Source organism: Pectinophora gossypiella, unplaced genomic scaffold, assembly GCF_024362695.1.
Source record: "Pectinophora gossypiella unplaced genomic scaffold, ilPecGoss1.1 Pgos_54, whole genome shotgun sequence".
Taxonomy (NCBI): Eukaryota; Metazoa; Arthropoda; class Insecta; order Lepidoptera; family Gelechiidae; genus Pectinophora; species Pectinophora gossypiella.
Window position 1 is genome coordinate 69,036 of NW_026063264.1, and position 18,518 is coordinate 87,553.

At 34.9% G+C, this 18,518-nt stretch overlaps 1 protein-coding gene across 1 annotated transcript in view; it reads left to right on the forward strand.

The window, feature by feature from the left end:
- The window catches only part of LOC126381447 (tolloid-like protein 1), a 151,882-nt gene that overhangs the window by 67,348 nt on the left and 66,016 nt on the right, over positions 1-18,518 (forward strand). Inside the window, exons 2-3 of the mRNA XM_050030919.1 lie at positions 4,598-4,851; positions 5,020-5,579. Of these exons, the coding sequence (XP_049886876.1) occupies positions 4,598-4,851; positions 5,020-5,579 (814 nt within the window). The remainder of the gene's footprint in view (positions 1-4,597; positions 4,852-5,019; positions 5,580-18,518) is intronic.

An 18,518-nucleotide genomic window follows, 5' to 3' on the forward strand; every position in this document is an offset into this window, starting at 1 on the left:
GATATGCAAAATGGTTGCACGTCACATCGATCGACTAGATTGCATGCAATGCGGTGTTCGTTGATTAAATTATACAATCCATACAGACAGCTCAAACTGTGAACTTAAAGCTATAACATAAACACACATTTCACCTCCTTCCCTTTAGGTATATTCCTCCGTTCCTTTATAATATATGTTATACGAAAATAACGTTAATTATTATATTTCGCCGCAAATATAATTCGAACTGTTACGAATATAATGATTATGCAGTGGAGTGCAGTCCGCCAATTAGGTCATTACTTAATGGCGTATTAATAGCGCCGATAGTCGCATGTGGGTCACTAAGCTATCAATTATGCTTAGTTATACCTATGTGCCACTTTGATCCTGTCATCATATTGTATTGGCCCTATTCGTGCTAGTAATAAGTGTAGGCACTGGTAGTGAAGTTAGAAGTGTTTTATTGTAGTCCGAAAGGTCTCGAATGCAAACTCTACTTCTGTCTTAAGGTGGCTACAGATATTTCGAGGCATGTGCCCCGCACGCCATGCGCCGCAAGCTTTTCAATATGTGTGTGTGTATGTGTGTGTGTATCCGTGACGAAGCATGTGCTACGCACGTATAACACATAGCGAAGCGTGCGGCGGCGGCTCATGGCGTTTTGGAAAATGCCTCCCAATGTCTTCATCCGCCTTTTAGAACTTTCTAAAACGCGTTGTTTATGCGAAACAACAATCATAATTAATTACGAGTTGTAAAGTTTTTATTTATTTTTATATACTTAAGGTTCACTGTCATTTGTATTCAAATCAGGCGCGTTTTTGCAGCGATTCTGACTATTAGTCACTCTGCAGCGCAACATCATCGCGACTGATTCGAAAATACCCTTACATTACTCAGCACTTTATTGCACGGAAGGAACAAAAATAACATAGAAATAAACAACATATAATGTATGACGGGTATAACTTAAAATAAATTTAGATGGTATCTACAGGAATCAGCACCATTATACCAGCACAAAACGCAGCCAGGCAACATTTGGAAGACAATACTATTAAGTTCTACAGGCTGCAGAATTGTATGGCCCTTCACCATGAATAATGTGGTCTCACGACTTCATATGTCTTAGCTCTGTAGTATTCAAGCATTCTCCAAAGCGAAATCGGTTTGCAACTGAAACAATATTTGCACCCACTACCTTCAATCGAGCTTCACCCAGTGTCTACGTAGCGTAGACTATACCTAGTGATAGAATGAGGTCAGTAGGTAGGAAGGGAAGTGATGAAGTTACAGCTTTATTCAATATTCTTTATTTGCATATACTATGATGGTGTACAAGTTTGTAAGATATTTATAAGTTTCACATCACAGACCGGGCACAACAAAATAGAAGTTTAAAAGAGAGAAGGAAGCTTTTCATATTGTAACATCGGTATAATTAAGATATTCAAACAATTAGAAGTTCTTTTATTTTTTTAATAATCTTCCTCTTCAATCGTGTGGGTTGTGAGGGGAATTCAACCTCATCAACCCTGGTGTCAGGATAATTATTAAGCCGCCAAAGGCCCCTGACATAGCTCACGTAACGATTAAGTACTCACTTAAATCAGTAAGTAGTAACCGGGACCAATCGCTTAACATACCTTCCGAAGCACGGATCATCTTACTTTCAGGTAATCAGGTGATCAGCCTGTAATGTCCAAACCAAACTAGGGATCACAAAGTGATTTTTGTGATATGTCCCTACTAGGATTCGAACCCGGGACCTGCGAATTATGAGCCCAAATATTTATTACCTCAAATGTATTCTAAAGATTTTGTTTGTTTTCAATAGCACTCTTCACCAAGAAAATCATTGCAGGTGTGTTGTTTATACAACTGCTTATTAAATATTTTGAACAACCACCGTCGCGTCACCGGGGTACCCTAGTGAGATAGGGCCCTTGAGTACAACAATATAAAACCAAAATTGCAAACTGTATTAAGTACCTACGTTATAAAACTCCCCTTTTGTTGTTTCGTCATAAAATATTCTTTTTATAGCCTTCGAATTTTCTTACACTTGTTCCGAACACTTTTGATGGCTCTAATAAAATAATCTTTTCAAAAAGCACTCGTCGTTCTTTGAAGTTGTCACTAATTTGATCTGAGGCCATCTTAAGAGCAAATAAAAGGCAATATGAAGTCTTGAATTTATCAAAGAGTTTCAGGGGCCCTTGTCCCATCTCGGGGTTTGTTCGTAATGCTTGCGTAATCAAATTCTGTGTTCAAACAGGGGATGGTTCTGAATATTCATGCGAGCTGAAACATCGTAAAACAGGCTGTCCATTTCGCGGCATGTAAGCATACATAGACGATTAATTAATTGGCACCCGGCGTTGGGCAGCAGCTGGCCATGGTAACTGGCTGGTCGTTAAATTTTATGGTCGTCGGCATCGCTGTCAATGGATGTGCAATAGGCGCTAGTGCAATTTGAATTTGAAATTAGATTTGGAATGATTCCACGAAGCGAGAGCCCGATTTGGAACTAGGCGCTACGATTCGTTTATACAAGTTCCTATTTCATGCTGGTTTACTATTTTGTAAACTAAATCAGATAAACAAGCTATTTTGGTCGATATTACAAGGCATGAACTTTTTATTGGATGACAGCCTTCAGCGTTTCTCTTAAGACTTTGAATGCCGTCTTAGACTTTTCCTTTTTTAACCACGTTTATTTAGAAATCAGAATCATTTATTCACCGTAATTATCATGGATAAACTTGTTGTAACATTTTATAATTTACGTCATTACATACTAATGACGTCATACGTGTATATTTCTATAACAACTCCATAGAAAAGTATCTCCTTTGACTAGATTGTCCTATCGCCTATTATGCTACTATTCCCTTCAATATTCCCCTAACAATGTAGGCAGTAAAATCTCTCCAATCGGAGCCGCTAAGTGAGTTTGTATAATTTTGTCCTTGGAGGCTGCGCCGTGTCTGTATAATTTGATCATGCTGCAGTCTGCAACTAACTGCCTAACTTAATAGCGGTTCTTCTACCCACTCATACAATATTTTGTACCAAGTATTTAGCTACAGAAACAGATTGTCATAATGAAATATAGATAGATTTTCTCAGTACGGTCCCGAGTATTAATATCACAGTCACATTAACTTTTTTAACAAATTGAACTGTAAGTCTCACTAAATGTCAAATATTGTTAGTGCGACAGAGTCCTAAAGAAATGAAGAAAAGAATTTATTTACACCATAAACAAAACAGTTACATAACAAAAATATTAGAAAAATATGAAACAAAACAAATAAAATTAAAATAGAACTAAAACAAATAAACAGAACTCAAAATAAAATAAATTATGTACAATTAACACTTAAACTAAACTATATTAATTAAGAAGCCCGCCTCGAATCGTACCTGGTGCAAATGTACCCATAATGCTGGCTGCGTTTCCGCGTTGAACAGCCAGCGATATGCGTTGCACCAGATACGATTCTGAGCGGGGATCCGCTCCACTAATTCTGAGGCGCCGCCCCAACTCGCGCACTAAGCTCCTGGCTTCAGCGCACCATACCTAAAGTGGGTACATTATATTGCTCATGACTGTACAGCGAAGTAGTTAGATAATGTAGTATCATAAATGTATTAAAATAACACACGATAAGTTTAAGACATGATTCATTAATATTTTGAACTGAAGTTTCAGGACATTAAGTATTTTTTCAATAAGGTGAAATCAATTTCGAGTATTGTAGCGTACTAATAATAATTAAAACACATAATAACGGGTTCTTACCGCGTTTAAATCAGGGATATGAGACTCCCGATATTTTGCCACTGTTGCAAGTGCCATGATCACGGGATGACTGATGAGATTGGAGTGGAGTAGGTAGATCCATAATTTTCTATGGGCAGACATCAGGCAGACACGGTCATTGTGCAAACTGGACATTTTGCAAATTAGACCATCTTCAAACTGGACATTATGCAAACTGGTCATTCTTTCACCACTGGACATTTTGCAAAATGAGCATTATGCACCCAAAGGATCTGTCTACCCTCTTTCTTTGCCGCTTGTTTATGTATTTGATATCGGAATATTCGGAACCATCTGAACTCGTAGCCTACTAATAAGTCAATCAATCACTTATTCGTTAATGTAATGTAAATTTATTCTGAGTAGATAATATAAACTTCTTATATAGAAATCCAAAACATAAATACCCTGATCAGTGCACAACGCCCTGTGATATAAGGCCGTAATAATTTTATGCAAGTAGGTGCGGATAAAAAAGAAAAATAATGGGAAAACTAGTATATGAATACAATTTCATTAAATTATGACAAATAAAAAAACTTTTATAATTTAACTTAAAATTTATAGTTGTGTATAAAATCTGTAAATAACAATTAATAAGTAGATATTCTTCTCAAAAAACTAGACAAGAAGGAGTAGATATTTTTATTTAGTTTATTCACACGTTTCCTTTCCTTCCTTCCTTTTCTTACAAAAATATTAGATTTGAATTAAAGGTAGTCTTATCTGTCACTATTTTATTTATTGTTTTCTATTAACTAACCGTGTCTTTCTTCTTTACAGAAAACTTCCAAGGAGACATCGCAATTCCAGATGCAGATTATAAATACAAACCAGTAACCAGTGCACCAACCACGTCCAAAATCAACAAGTCCTTACAAGAAGAAGTAGAGAGACTAAAAAAAGAAGTACTGCTTGAAGGTCTACAAGTAGAAGAAGAGGGACTCCCGGATATACTGAGGAAAAGAACAAAACAACCAGTACCGCTATCACAAGAGAAACCAAAGAAATACAATGACGCTTCTTTGATGACTAAGGTAGGTGTGGGTACCTACCCTATTAAGTATCATAATATTAAAGAAAATATACATACTCGCACAAAAGTTGTTACAATCAGTTTTCAAACACGAGATATTCTTTTTTATTCCAATATTTTTACAGCAATTATTCAAATAGGCTAAAAATAATATTCATATTTATTACAGACATTACCATCAGGCTTAGATAAGTCACTACTAATGAAGAATGGAAAGATACCACCCGGAGAAATGATCGAAAACCCTACGAATCTAGCCAACCAAAGCAAACTCGACCACTTAAATCAGACTACTGTAGTCGATAACCTTACAGAATCTGAAAGTCTTGAACAAGATGGCGTTCTAGTAGTAAACGTGTCCACTGATAGCATTTTAAATTTGGACGAGTTATATCCTCATATTCAACTGTCAAACATTTCCAATAAGATGGATGAGGTGACAAACAAAATTCAGAGTAATAGCCGAGAAATCACCGGAGACTCAAACAATAATCTCAAATTCAAAGATCTACCAGATAATGTAACAATAGCACCTGCTCCTACCAACGGAGTTTTACCATCAAACGAAGAAGAAGAAGATGATAGAGAAGTGGACAACAAAAGAAGAAAAGAAGTAGAGAGGAAGAAAGAAGTAGATGAAGACTTGTTGAAGCCTACTGAAAGCCTGCAGAGTTTGATAGAAGAGACCACAAGTAGGAGACGACGGAGAAGAAGAAGACATGGAAGACGGTACGTTAAATCTAGTACTTAAAAATATACTGAGAATAGTTAAAGTAAAGCCTATTTAAGATTTAAAAAAAATACTTAATCAAATCTGGTGCAAATACGTATACTTTGAAATATCTCGGCATCAATGCTCTTATGCTTGTTTACGAACGTTCAATATAAGTACAATCGAACTCGATATGAATTACTAAATAGCCCACTCACTCACAAAATAAATAACCAATTATACATTGTTCTAAGTTTACGCGGTTATTATCATAATTAAAACACATAATAACGGGTTCTTACCGCGTTTAAATGGGGATATGAGACTCCCGATATTTCGACAATGTTGCAAGTGCCATGATCACGGGATGACTGATGAGATTGGAGTGGAATTTCAACAGGGAAGACGGGTTCAAATTATCGACCATGTGGAATCCAGTAGTAGGTGTTGTAAAAAGCTTGAAACGGCCTAATGTGGTGAAAAAATGTGAGGACACAGTGAGTGCGGTTTGTCGTAGTGAGTTTGGTGCGAGGACAGATGGTTCCGAACATTCCGATATCAAAAACATAAACAAGCGGCAAAGAAAGAGGGCAGACAGACATGTCTGCCCGTAGAAAATTATGGATCTACCTACTCCACTCCAATCTCAGCAGTCATCCCGTGATCATGGCACTTGCAACAGTGTCGAAATATCGGGAGTCTCATATCCCCATTTAAACGCGGTAAGAACCCGTTATTATGTGTTTTAATTAAAATAACCAATTAATCATTTAATTTGTAATTGACTAGTAAGCACAATCTACTGAAAATATTTCACAAAATACATAAGCACCTGATCATACTTTTATGAAAGCTCTATTATTTCAATTTACTTATATAAATTAGTATGTTTGAAATAACCTGTGAAACACGGAAAAATGCTAAGGAGATAAGTATGTCTGAAATAGAAACAATACTGTTTTTATAAATTGACGTGAAACGAAATATTATCTACCCACGCTTTAAAGTACTATATTCATCCCAACGAAATATGATTATTTTATGGTAACTCAGCATAAGCTTTTTAATGAGCTGCCTTTTGGCACTCTTCACTTATGAAAAAGAGATATTTGACATACCTACAAACTGACCTCAAAATAGGCAATTAGGGATAACTAATGGGATAAATAATTACGATTTGGGACTTCTGTATAATTTAAAACACCATATAAGTCATCATCATCAGCCCATTAACGTCCCCACTGCTGGGGCACGGGCCTTCTCTATGGATGGATAGGGAGATCGGGCCTTAAACCATCACGCGGGCCCAGTGCGGATTGATGATTATTAACGACTGCTAATGCAGCCGGGACCAACGGCTTAACGTGCCTTCCGAAGCACGGAGGAGCTCGAGATGAAAACTTTTTTTTTGTGGTCATCCATCCTATGACCGGCCTTTGCGAAAGTTGCTTTACTTACTTCAACAATCGCAGACCGAGCGCGTTAACCGCTGCGCCACCGAGCTCCCCAATAACCATATATGTAATAATTCTAAATTAGTTTTATAGTTGTAAACAATTTGAAAAGAAACAAACAGCGAAGAAATCAAGAAAATTATCTGGAAAGAGCTCCACCAACAAGAGCCTAGCTCTTATATTTTGAATAAATGAAATAATTTTGTATGTAACACTAATTCGTTACAGTCGTGAATAACTAGAACACAAAACATTATATTTACCCACACGAGCATAATGTAGTCAGTGTAACTACGTACTAAATACAGTAGGCTACCTATAGAAAACGATTATGTATCAAAATCCTTTCATCCTTGAGTTCAAAACACTGTACACTTCTAAACATGCTCTCAATTAAGTACCAACTTCACTAGCAGTTGAGCTGTTTTCATTACGTTTTTTTCCAGAGGGATCGGAACCCAATAGCGTCCTGAGTAAGACTGCCTTCTGACGTAATTGCTGCGTTTAGCTCAAAGCCTTGCCTTTACTATCGGTACTAGGTTAAACTTGGTTAAGCGAGCAATTTGTATTAAGTCATATTTCTACGTTAATATCGAAAGTAGGACACTTTCTCACTCCATTGATGTATAATATGTTACTCGGACACTCCATACATCTCATTCTTACCGTGTGACAGACAGCCCGCGCTTTCCCCCTTACTCTTTAGCGGTATACAGTCATTCAATTTTTTCAAATTCAAAAATATCTTTATTCAGCACGTAACATCGTTACACTTTGAATCGTCAATTTTTACATAACGAACGTCTCATCCGCCTAAAACTACTGCAGATTCTCACAACCGCTAAAGGGAAAAGAAGCTGCAAGAAAAACCTCGGCACAGGGCCCTAGACGTTCTTTAAAAAAAATAAACTTAAATATTGGTATACAATTGAGTAATTTAGCTGCCTAATATCAGTTCTCAGACAGTTAATCCCATGCATTCATATCTTCTAAATAATCACTAACTTTATAATAACCTTTTTTGTAAAGTATTTATTTAACTACTGTCTTAAAACAGTTGAAAGACAAATTCTGAATGTCAATGGGAATCTTATTGTAAAAAAGTACACATTGCCCCTTAAAAGATTTAGTAATCTTATGTAATCCACTGACTTGTAAAGCAAGTTTATTTTTATTCCGGGTGTGATTTAAGATTAAAGTAAAGCCCAAAGGGGGTTAGGTTGGCGCCCGTACGAATTGGCGCGGGGCGGAGGGTTACCATTCTACACGTTATTCTTTATTACCTATATGACACCGAGTAACTTGAACATACGAAAATGCAAATATCCTGTGTAACAAGTAACATTATGTAATTTGTTAGTTTGGCGGCGAGGGTGTGCTGCCGCCAAAGGATGTTTTCGGGGTACCGAACTGAGCATAGTACCCCGCTAGCCACAAGTTGGTAGTGTGACTAGGGATCGACGATCCAACAGTGTTGTGTTGGAAGATGTATGTATATGCGTCTTGCTGTGTAAACTTCGATACCGCGTTTCACGACCGCATGAAGAATGTGGCGCCATCTGTTGCATGTGAGCGGAACTAGGTGGCCAACTAGTTGGGTCCGCTACATTAGTAATAAGCATAACGAATCAAACAATAGAATCCTTTAAATTTGAATTTGGCTACAAACGAGGCAAACATCTGAATAGATTGATAATAATAATGATTAGAAACACACAAATAATGGTGAAACTAAATTCAAAGCACCGAATATGATAATTGATATAAATGAATAAGATAAATAAAATGACATCAAATGTTAAGTAGCTGTAAAAAGTTCACTTTAGAGTGAATTTATCATCTAACTTCAAGCAAGTAATTATATAAGCTTACTTACACTTACATGATTAAATTTCTAACTTTATATTAAGTAATTAAGAAGTTTAGCTAGTAGTCAAACATTATGTGGGTAGTAGGTAAATGTTGCAGACTTCCAAAGATTTTCTTTTATAAGTACTCACAAAATAAAAACTTAAACAAAAGAACTTTTATATACTGTAACAGAACGCACCACAATAATCGTCGCGGATGGAATCATCTAGTTTATTTTCAATAAACTTTAATGTACATCAATGATTTCTTCAAATATTTGACTAAAAGTTAGTACTTAACAGTAACTAAAAGGTTTGGCTATGAGGAGAAATATTTTTTCGACATTTATTTATTATTTTCGTCTTTTTGAATTCATATTTTTATAATATTCTTTTATTTTTAGACCTTAGACAGGAAAAACATAATTAGAACTTTGAGGAACATGTAGGCTTTGTTTCACCTTTAGGTTTCATAATTTCATAGACCTACAAACAAAAGGAATTCAGTGGTCTCTGCTTGCCCTGGTGGGAAGTGGGCGTGAGTTTGTGTATGTATGTATCTACGAACCTATATGGAAGTGATAATGATTTTTTAGTGATTATACCATTATGTAAATACTTAATTCTTAATTCGAATCTAGTGTTTCTATAAGGCAACTTTTTTTATTATTTTTATAAATTTAACGCCATCTATTAGGGAATAGATTTGGATAAGTGCGTCTACTCGTACATAGATGGAGTGGGAAAAGGACTGACATTTGTGAAAAGCAGGACTTCATTTCTAGGCAGCTTGATAGCTAGAAGTTATTGTAGTACCATAGCTTGCCAATAGATGGAGCTGTACGATATCAATAAAAATAATCAACCAGGGGATTATTAATGAAACATACTATTTTTCTCCAAAACTGCTTTATTTAATATTGATGCGCATAATTAACAATGTACCTTTGATGTGAGAAACAGTAGTGTGCTTGTAGGCTTAAATCTTTCATCTTACTAAATCTGTCCGTCATTCACATTTGTTTTCCCATAATTTTCTTTAATATTCTGCAACAGATTCCAGGTTTGGAGTAGATATCTGTCCCTCCTGGATCTTTGGACGATTCTGAAAGTAATTCAAACTGAAATTAGGGGTAAATTCTATGTGTGAGCATAACCACTGTCTAGTACCTACTAAGACAATGACTTGCATTTGCTTATTGTTTCTACAGGTATTATTTGTGATTCACAGGACTCTAATAAACTAATAAAAACATGTAAGTACAATAGGAGTAGGATTCATTCTTATTCTCAAAACAATATGAAGGGAGATCAAATCTCATCATGAAAGCCAGTTTTAACCGAAACCGTTTTGCTAATAACTTTATATTTTATTTATCAGTCCAGAAACTATTGGTTGATTTCATGTCTGGTAGGTATGTAATTTACTAATTATTATATTACTCATCAATAAAACAAGGTTGTTAGTGACTGAGCATGTGTAGGAATCTAAGGAATATTTGAAAAATTTCATCTGTTAATATCTCAATAAATCCTAAACAGATTCAAATAATTCTTGTAGTCTTGATAAGAACTATCTCCCCACACATGGAGTTAAGTAATAAAATTTTGCTTGATTGCTGTTTGATAGTTGAAATTATCATAAGAAAAATTGGAACAAATGGTTGAAACAGTGACATTTTGCATTACGATTTTTCTATAAAATACCTAACGAATACAAAAGGTATTTATTAATTTCTTACCTGGCGAGTGAATATTTTATAGGATACATTATAAACATCGTCAAGAAGTCTTCAATCTTATTAATTATTGTAGCTAAAACCCGTACGTTGCATCTTATTTTGTCTTCCTTCCATTATGTTTCCCACTATTCTGTAGTCGTATTAAACACGATCTGAAAGGTTTCATAATTATATTTAACACAAAAAAATACACTAATTACCCAAACAATACAAACCACACTACTTGATTCAAGTGTTTTGTCTAACTGTGAGAACGAATGAAGGATATGTTCAGTTTACGTCACAGGAATACATAGATTATAAAAAGGTATACGAAATTTTAAAGTTTGTTAATTAGGAGTCGAGATAGGGATGTAATTTTGAAAGAATATGTACGAATTTATGGAATAAAATTATTTAAAATACAAAAATAGACATTAGGATAGTTTGAATTTTCGCGGGAGTAGCAAGCACCTATAGGGTGTCGATGTAAAAATATATGAACGAAGAGTTTTGAGCTGGTATATTTTACAAAAATTTAAAATACTAGCTATATTACATAGTATTTCTTGTTGAAATTGATTTATAAAGCATACGAAGTTCGTACCTATTGTTTAAAATATTATTCTAATTTTTTAGAACTGTAATTCGCGAAAATTGAAAAAATCATGGAAAAAAAAGTAAAACTAAAATAATGCCAAGTGTGAATCGCATTATTTTGAGGGGTTCCGTGCCTACAATTGAAAGAACATTTAGTGAACAAAAACATGAACGTGAATTGATCGTGAATTTTATATTGCTAGTATGTTGTCGTTGTTAATGACAAGCCAAAACATGCATTGGAGGATCGGGTTTGTAGAGTGGGGGATCTTTTTAAATGTTTGATTTATTGTGTTTCTTTGAATTTGTAGTTGTGATGGCAATGGAGATGCATTGTTTTTGAAAGTTTCAGCTACCTGATTGTCACGGTTTAAGAGATATAGAGGAATTTAGGTATTATTCATGGTTTTTGTCTCCAAAAACGGAACCGTTTTTGGATTGTTGACAAGGTGTTGTATTGTACGCGTTTTAGACCCTAAAATAGAACAATCCAGAAGTCACGCCACTTTTCGCGTACACAGAGAAACAGCCAATAAGGTTGAGGAGCTTGGTTTGTGTAGATTATGTAAATTACAGATGTGTGCGAGAAACGTCAGGCAAATGGTCGAGCGAGTGTTTGGCTTTTTAGAAATTCTACAAAATTGGATATATTTTTTATCTAAAATTCTGCAGTTCTGATTTGATAAATTAAATAGAATTTGATTAAATAAATAACATCATTAGTATTATAGTCTACTTAAGAATAAAAATAAAATTAAATGAATATTTTTATGTCAATAGGAAGTATGAGATTTTCAATAAATACCTCGATTGTCAATGTCGGGTAAATGTCATTTGTATGTTTTTGATGCGCTAGTGGTAGCAATATCGCGATTGCCTGAGAGATGGGACGGAGCATAACGGGTATAAAAGGGGTTTTGCACGATTTTTTGGGGAACTTCGTTTGGAGCAAGAACAGCAGGAGGTGCTGCCGGTTTTAGAAAATTCAAGTCGGACTAGAGTTTCTGTAAGTCGGTAGGGATCCGTTCTGCTGGATTACCAGCTGTCGCGACTTTTGAGAGCTCCGTAGCTCAGGATTACAGTGCGCGATTATTATTTTGTCAATTTATGTAAATTTGCTTTTTAATCAGCTATTCGAACCTTTCGAGGTGTAGCTGATCGTCTACCGCGTTAGAATAGGGATTAGAATTAGCTTCCGTGCGTAGATTACGTGAAATATTTAGGGTTTTGTCCGACAAAAGTCCGCGGAGTGCGCTGTAGGGACCTTGTTAGGTTTTAAAATAGGAAGTGTGGTGTACTAATTACCTTTTTCTTTCAGGCATCGTTGGAAACAGGTCTGAGATCATCAGATCTCAGACGACAGGTACAATTTTACGCTAAAGATAGGGCCCGATAGGAGTAGGGTGTGTCAAAAGTGTGTAGGGAAGCTTGCGAACGTAGGGACGATGTGCTGCTTGTGATTGTTTACCTTTGTTTGTGTTTTGTTATTATTTAAGTTATTTTATGTAGTTTATGTATGTTTATCTATTTAACTTTTGACAGACACTTTACTGACGCGTAGGGAATGACTGCTTGCGACATATTCTGACTGGATTTTATTATCTTATTGGTTATGTTTGGGCTGTGTGTCAATGTTTACAATGAAAATTGTACATATTGCCTCATAGACTGAAAAAAAATGTTCTTCTTGTAGTTTTGTGTGTTGCGATTCACATTTCGAGGTAATATAATTATTGCCTGGAGATGGGGAGATCAGTATGCAGAATGAGGTATCCTTGTTTTAGAGGTAACCTCTTGGATTTAGATTTTTACCTTATATTGTCAACCTAGACTGTTGGTCCAGGTTGGATTGTAATCTTGCTGTGTTTTATTGTAGTTAGAATTCCCCTGAGGATTCTATTCGAAAACCAATCTGAAGTTACACAGGGTGAACCTTTATGGTTTACGGCCTGCTACCTCACTGTGTCAATGTAGAATAATTGTAGGAACAGTTGTTGTTACCACTGTAACATGGTTCTGGATTGTTCTATAGTGGTGCTTTGGGAGATACAGCTATCTACAGGAGTGGGGCGGTGAGATATTATTATCCATGACCTTCTTTCTGATATTGGGACAGGATGACCATCCGCCAATATGAGATGAAGCTAGATAATCAGTATCGAGCCAGCGCTGCGACTTGGATAGTCAGGTTGGATTGCCTCCTCCTGATGAGCGGTTGTGCGTGGCGATGCTTTCGAGTATGAAGACTCTAGCCGATGCCATATAATCAGTAGTAGTATTGTATGGTATGGGTCAACTTTGTCCTCTTGTGTTATAATGTAAATTTATTATGACCCACTCTGGATCTATCAGTTTATTGTGGCTTATTAAGCCATGTAAATAATACAATTAATTACTAATTTTAAATTGAATTACAAAAGTCTAGATACCATGAGATGAAGGTAATGGTATTGATAATGGCTTTTGAATAAACTTATATACTCTGAATCTGTGTTGTTATTTCACCTATGTGACTTAACATGACTTCTATATACTTACTGTATTGTCTGGGCCTGCCTGGCTTGATTACACTGATATACAAACCAATTCAACACAATTTATTTGTGTTATTTTACTATTCATCTACCTGATAATACCTTAATGTCACTGCTGCTAGTTTGTGACATACCTAACAACCTATACCTTGTCCAGGGGTTTACCTGGCCTGATTTCACTATGCAACTTGTTTGCTTACTAATATGCAATATTATTGCAATAATGCATTTATGCATAACAATTACATCCAGTTTGACTGCATATATTCTTGTGATTCATGGTTGGTGTCATATTCATGACCATCCATCTCACAATCATACTTATTCCTATGGCTGGTGTTATTGCAATGCCGCTGAAGCCATAGTAGGGACGTTAGGGACATTTTTGCTTAGTATACTCGGGGTCAATCCAGTTCGGTAGTCTCTGCTTCTGTTGATCCTCTTGCACTGTGGTGTATTGGGGGGAGGACAGTGATGAATAGCTGCGTATTGCCTTCGGTTGCTAAGTCGCTCATTCGTTTTGTTAGGGACCTTTTGCTTAGTATATTTGGGGTCAATCCAGTTCGGTAGTCACTGCTTCTGTTGATCCTCTTGCACTGTGGTGTATTGGGGGGAGGACAGTGATGAGTAGCTGCATATTGGCTTCCGGTTGCTAAGTCGCTCACATACTTACCTTTTTGCGCCATGGCTATGGTGCTAGCTATGCATCACAATGAGTTGTGTTGTTAGATTGGATGTAAATCTGTCTAACTTAAATAATTTTATTACATATGTGAAATTGGTGTTGGGAAGCTCTTCCTTTACCTACCAACTTATTATACCTAATGCTCTTGATATGTCACATTTATGTGCTTATCATTTCATAAAAAAAGACCTATTTCTTCTTTCGGAGAGGGGCCTAAATCAGGGTAGGGCCTCATTCGCCGGTGAGCGTGGTCGGGGCTCGAAACGGCACCCTATACTATTACATTGTTGGTATGGTATTCTAATCCTTTTCCTGTGTTCCTAGATCTTTTACAATAATAAAACTTAATTCCTAATCATATTTTAAATAACTAACTAATTTCTTACCTTCTTGTAAGTCTTTCTTGTTTAATTATAAGCTTTAATCAGTGTCATTAAGTTTAGGTTTGCTTGGCGTTGATTTGACTGTTTTTAAACTATAAATACTTATAATATCTCACATCCCATTGCCCTATTACTTAGATATTTACTTGACTTTCTCATATACCATAGTGACATAATTATAACCTATTTGTATTGTTATTAAGTATATATGTAGTATATTAAGTTAGTATTATTCTTTATTTACATGCCCTCAATAACATACATTCATATCTGACTCAGCTACCTTCATATAAAAGAATTTGAGTTACTACAAAACACAACATAAGGTCCTACCTTTATACTAGACGATCACAACAATAATAATGGCCATTTTAATCACTTAATTTGACTATAACCCAGGGTCGAATCCTGGTCAGTTTAGTCGTTGGAGTTGAGTATGTGGGGTTTATTTATATAGTATATTATGTAAGGGGGGGTCATTACAATTTTGGTGCCGTGACCATGATATGAGGTCTCAAATGCTGGGAAAAGATTGGATGTCTTGGGGGCGTGAAATTTGATATGTATGTGTATATAACTAGGGGTTTATAAAGATGTGAAATGTTTATGTATGTGTTAATGTAATCTAAGGGAAACATAAAGACATGTATGTATGGTTAGATTAATGCGGGGGCGTGAAAATTTGATATGTATGTATTTAAAACTATGGCTTATAATTGTGTGAAGTGTCTATGTATGTATTAATGTAACCTAGGAAAGGCGTAAAGCTATGTATGTACATCAATAATGATGTGGAGGCGTAAAGTTATGTATGTACCTCAAGAATTATATGGGGGCGTAAAGCTATGTATGTACTTAGAGAATTATGTGGGGGCGTGAAGCTATGTATGTATCTTAAATGTCCAGCTGGGGCGTTCTATTTTTGTGAATAGTAAGGGTCTGAGACTAACCTACCAACCCTGATATCATAAAGGGGTGAAGTTTGTGTTAAAACGGTTCAATCTTATGTTTTAATTATCAATTATTATAAATAAGAGACTGATTATCATCAATATTCTAATATTAATTCATATTATAATAAGTACAGTTGTCATATTCTGCTTGTTTTATTTATTATTATTTCACTTTAATTTCACTGTGTATGTCCATGTCATTTTTGTTTTATCTCACTGTGCACGCTTATATTATTTTCTATGTGTCACTTTCAGTATCCTCTTACTGTGGCCAAGACACCTTTAGCCTAACCACGGTCACATGAGTCTGTGTGATTGGCAGTAAGAAAATCCTTCCTACACCTTCTCCTTTCCACTATCCGCCTGTTGCCTTAGGTCTCGTGGTGCAGGTATCCCGCCCTATGTATCTATTTATATATTTTCTGTGTAGGTATGGCTAGGGTTAGGGCTGTAGGTCGATAGGCATTTTGACTTGCTAGCATTGTAGGGTTTCGTTCTTGCATAGATAGGCAGGGCTATATTATCATTCCGAAGCTGTAGGTTATGTAGAAACATGCGCGTAACTGAAAACAAAATAAAATAGCATTGTAAGCGTGTTGTGAACAAGATGCAAGTGAAGGTTTTCTAGCGTAATGACGTAGTATTTTAAGTAACCAAACTTTTATAATTACCTTGTGTCATCTTTTATATGTTTTTACTAGGTAGAATCTTCTTATTTACGAAGATTTCTTTAATAATCACGACGAAATAATCGTAATACAACGGATGGATCTCTCCAGTTGTCAATCTGACATTAAATTTGTTTGTTTTTGGTTTGTCTAAGTACGTAGACAAGGATCATCTTACATACAGCCTTGTTTTAAGTTCATAGTTTGACAAAGGCAAATATTTTTTGTTAAATAAGCGTGTTTATTTAGTATTTTTATAGATACAATTTATCTAAGGCTATAGAATGTAATTTGTTACGTTTTGATGTAGGTTTATCTTACTTTTATAAAAAATAATTAAGAAAATCGATCGATCTAAACTAAATCGATTTTAATCGGTTCGTGTATAGATGCTTTATTTTGCCTGCCATCTGGTGACGAGTAAGAGTATTAGTTTGACATTTTATTAGATAGACTTCGCATAGAGTCTCATATCGACGGACAAATTATTAGTTCCGCTGTTCACCGTTAGAGTGCGTTGATATGCATTATTTAATTGTTTTGTTTTTTTAGCGTATTTTTTATATATTAGGGATTAAAAATTAGATATGGATTTTAATTGTCTTTATTTGCTTGTTTTTGTATGTTTAGTTTATTAGTGTAAAAGTGTTGTTGATCGCGGTTGTGATACGCGGGTAATTTAAATAGGGTTACTATTGACCACGGTAGGTAATTTAGCTAGGGTTAGTGTTGTTCAAGGTTATTTAATCAGGTCAATAATCGGAAGGGTCAATGGTCGGGGTCATTGATCGGTTTATTGGTCAAGGTCATTCATACCGGGTCATTGATCGGTTTTATTGGCCAAGGTCATTGATACCGGGTCATTGACACGGGGTCATTGATCGGTTTTATTGGTCAAGGTCATTGATACCTGGGGTCATTAGTCGAGATCTTTGTCGAGGTCAGGGATAAGTGGTCGTTGACCGGATTATAGGTTAGGTTATTGACTTGACCTACTTCCATTAGTTCCAATGTTCTCTCATAGATGGCGCTAGTAGTTTTGAAATCTATCTTTATGTTTAGATTTAATTGAATTTGATAGATTTAATTTAAATAATTTTAAATAGTTTACTTTTGTTTTGTTTATTATTCAATTATTGAGTAATTTTTTATTTATTTTTGTTTTTTTTTTTTTATTTTACGTTTTTATTGTTATTATGGGAATTGTTATAAGAGATATTTATTAAATTTATTATTATATTCAGTAAAGGTTTAATTATTAAAATAATTAGTATATTATTAATTATTATGGTTATTTAATAATATTATTGATGTATAATTATGATATTTTTGTTTTTATATATAGTAAGATTTTGACATCACGCTCGTGTTCTCAAAGGAGTAAGCAGTATTATATAATATTATTATTTATTTTTATTTTATATCTTATATTTAGGGAAGTAATTAGGAAACATTTTAGTATACCTGTATACTTACATGAGTGTACTTGTATATTATTATGGTTACAGTATTTTTGAATGAAATATTTTATTTTCAAATTTTGCTATTATTTCAGTATTTATTTATTTTACTCTTGAGGGGAGTTGACGGTCATTCCTGGGGGGAAATTAGATAAATTGTCATTGTATATAAGATTGAATAAAGGTTTAATAAGATGTTCTTTGGAAATCTTATTATAGTAATATAAAGGTTTGCTTTATTTATTTAAGGCTAGTTTATTGTGGTGTTTCTTTTTATTTTTTTATAAATTATCACTTCGATAAACTACGTAATAATTTAGGGGGCGATTGTAACAGAACGCACCACAATAATCGTCGCGGATGGAATCATCTAGTTTATTTTCAATAAACTTTAATGTACATCAATGATTTCTTCAAATATTTGACTAAAAGTTAGTACTTAACAGTAACTAAAAGGTTTGGCTATGAGGAGAAATATTTTTTCGACATTTATTTATTATTTTCGTCTTTTTGAATTCATATTTTTATAATATTCTTTTATTTTTAGACCTTAGACAGGAAAAACATAATTAGAACTTTGAGGAACATGTAGGCTTTGTTTCACCTTTAGGTTTCATAATTTCATAGACCTACAAACAAAAGGAATTC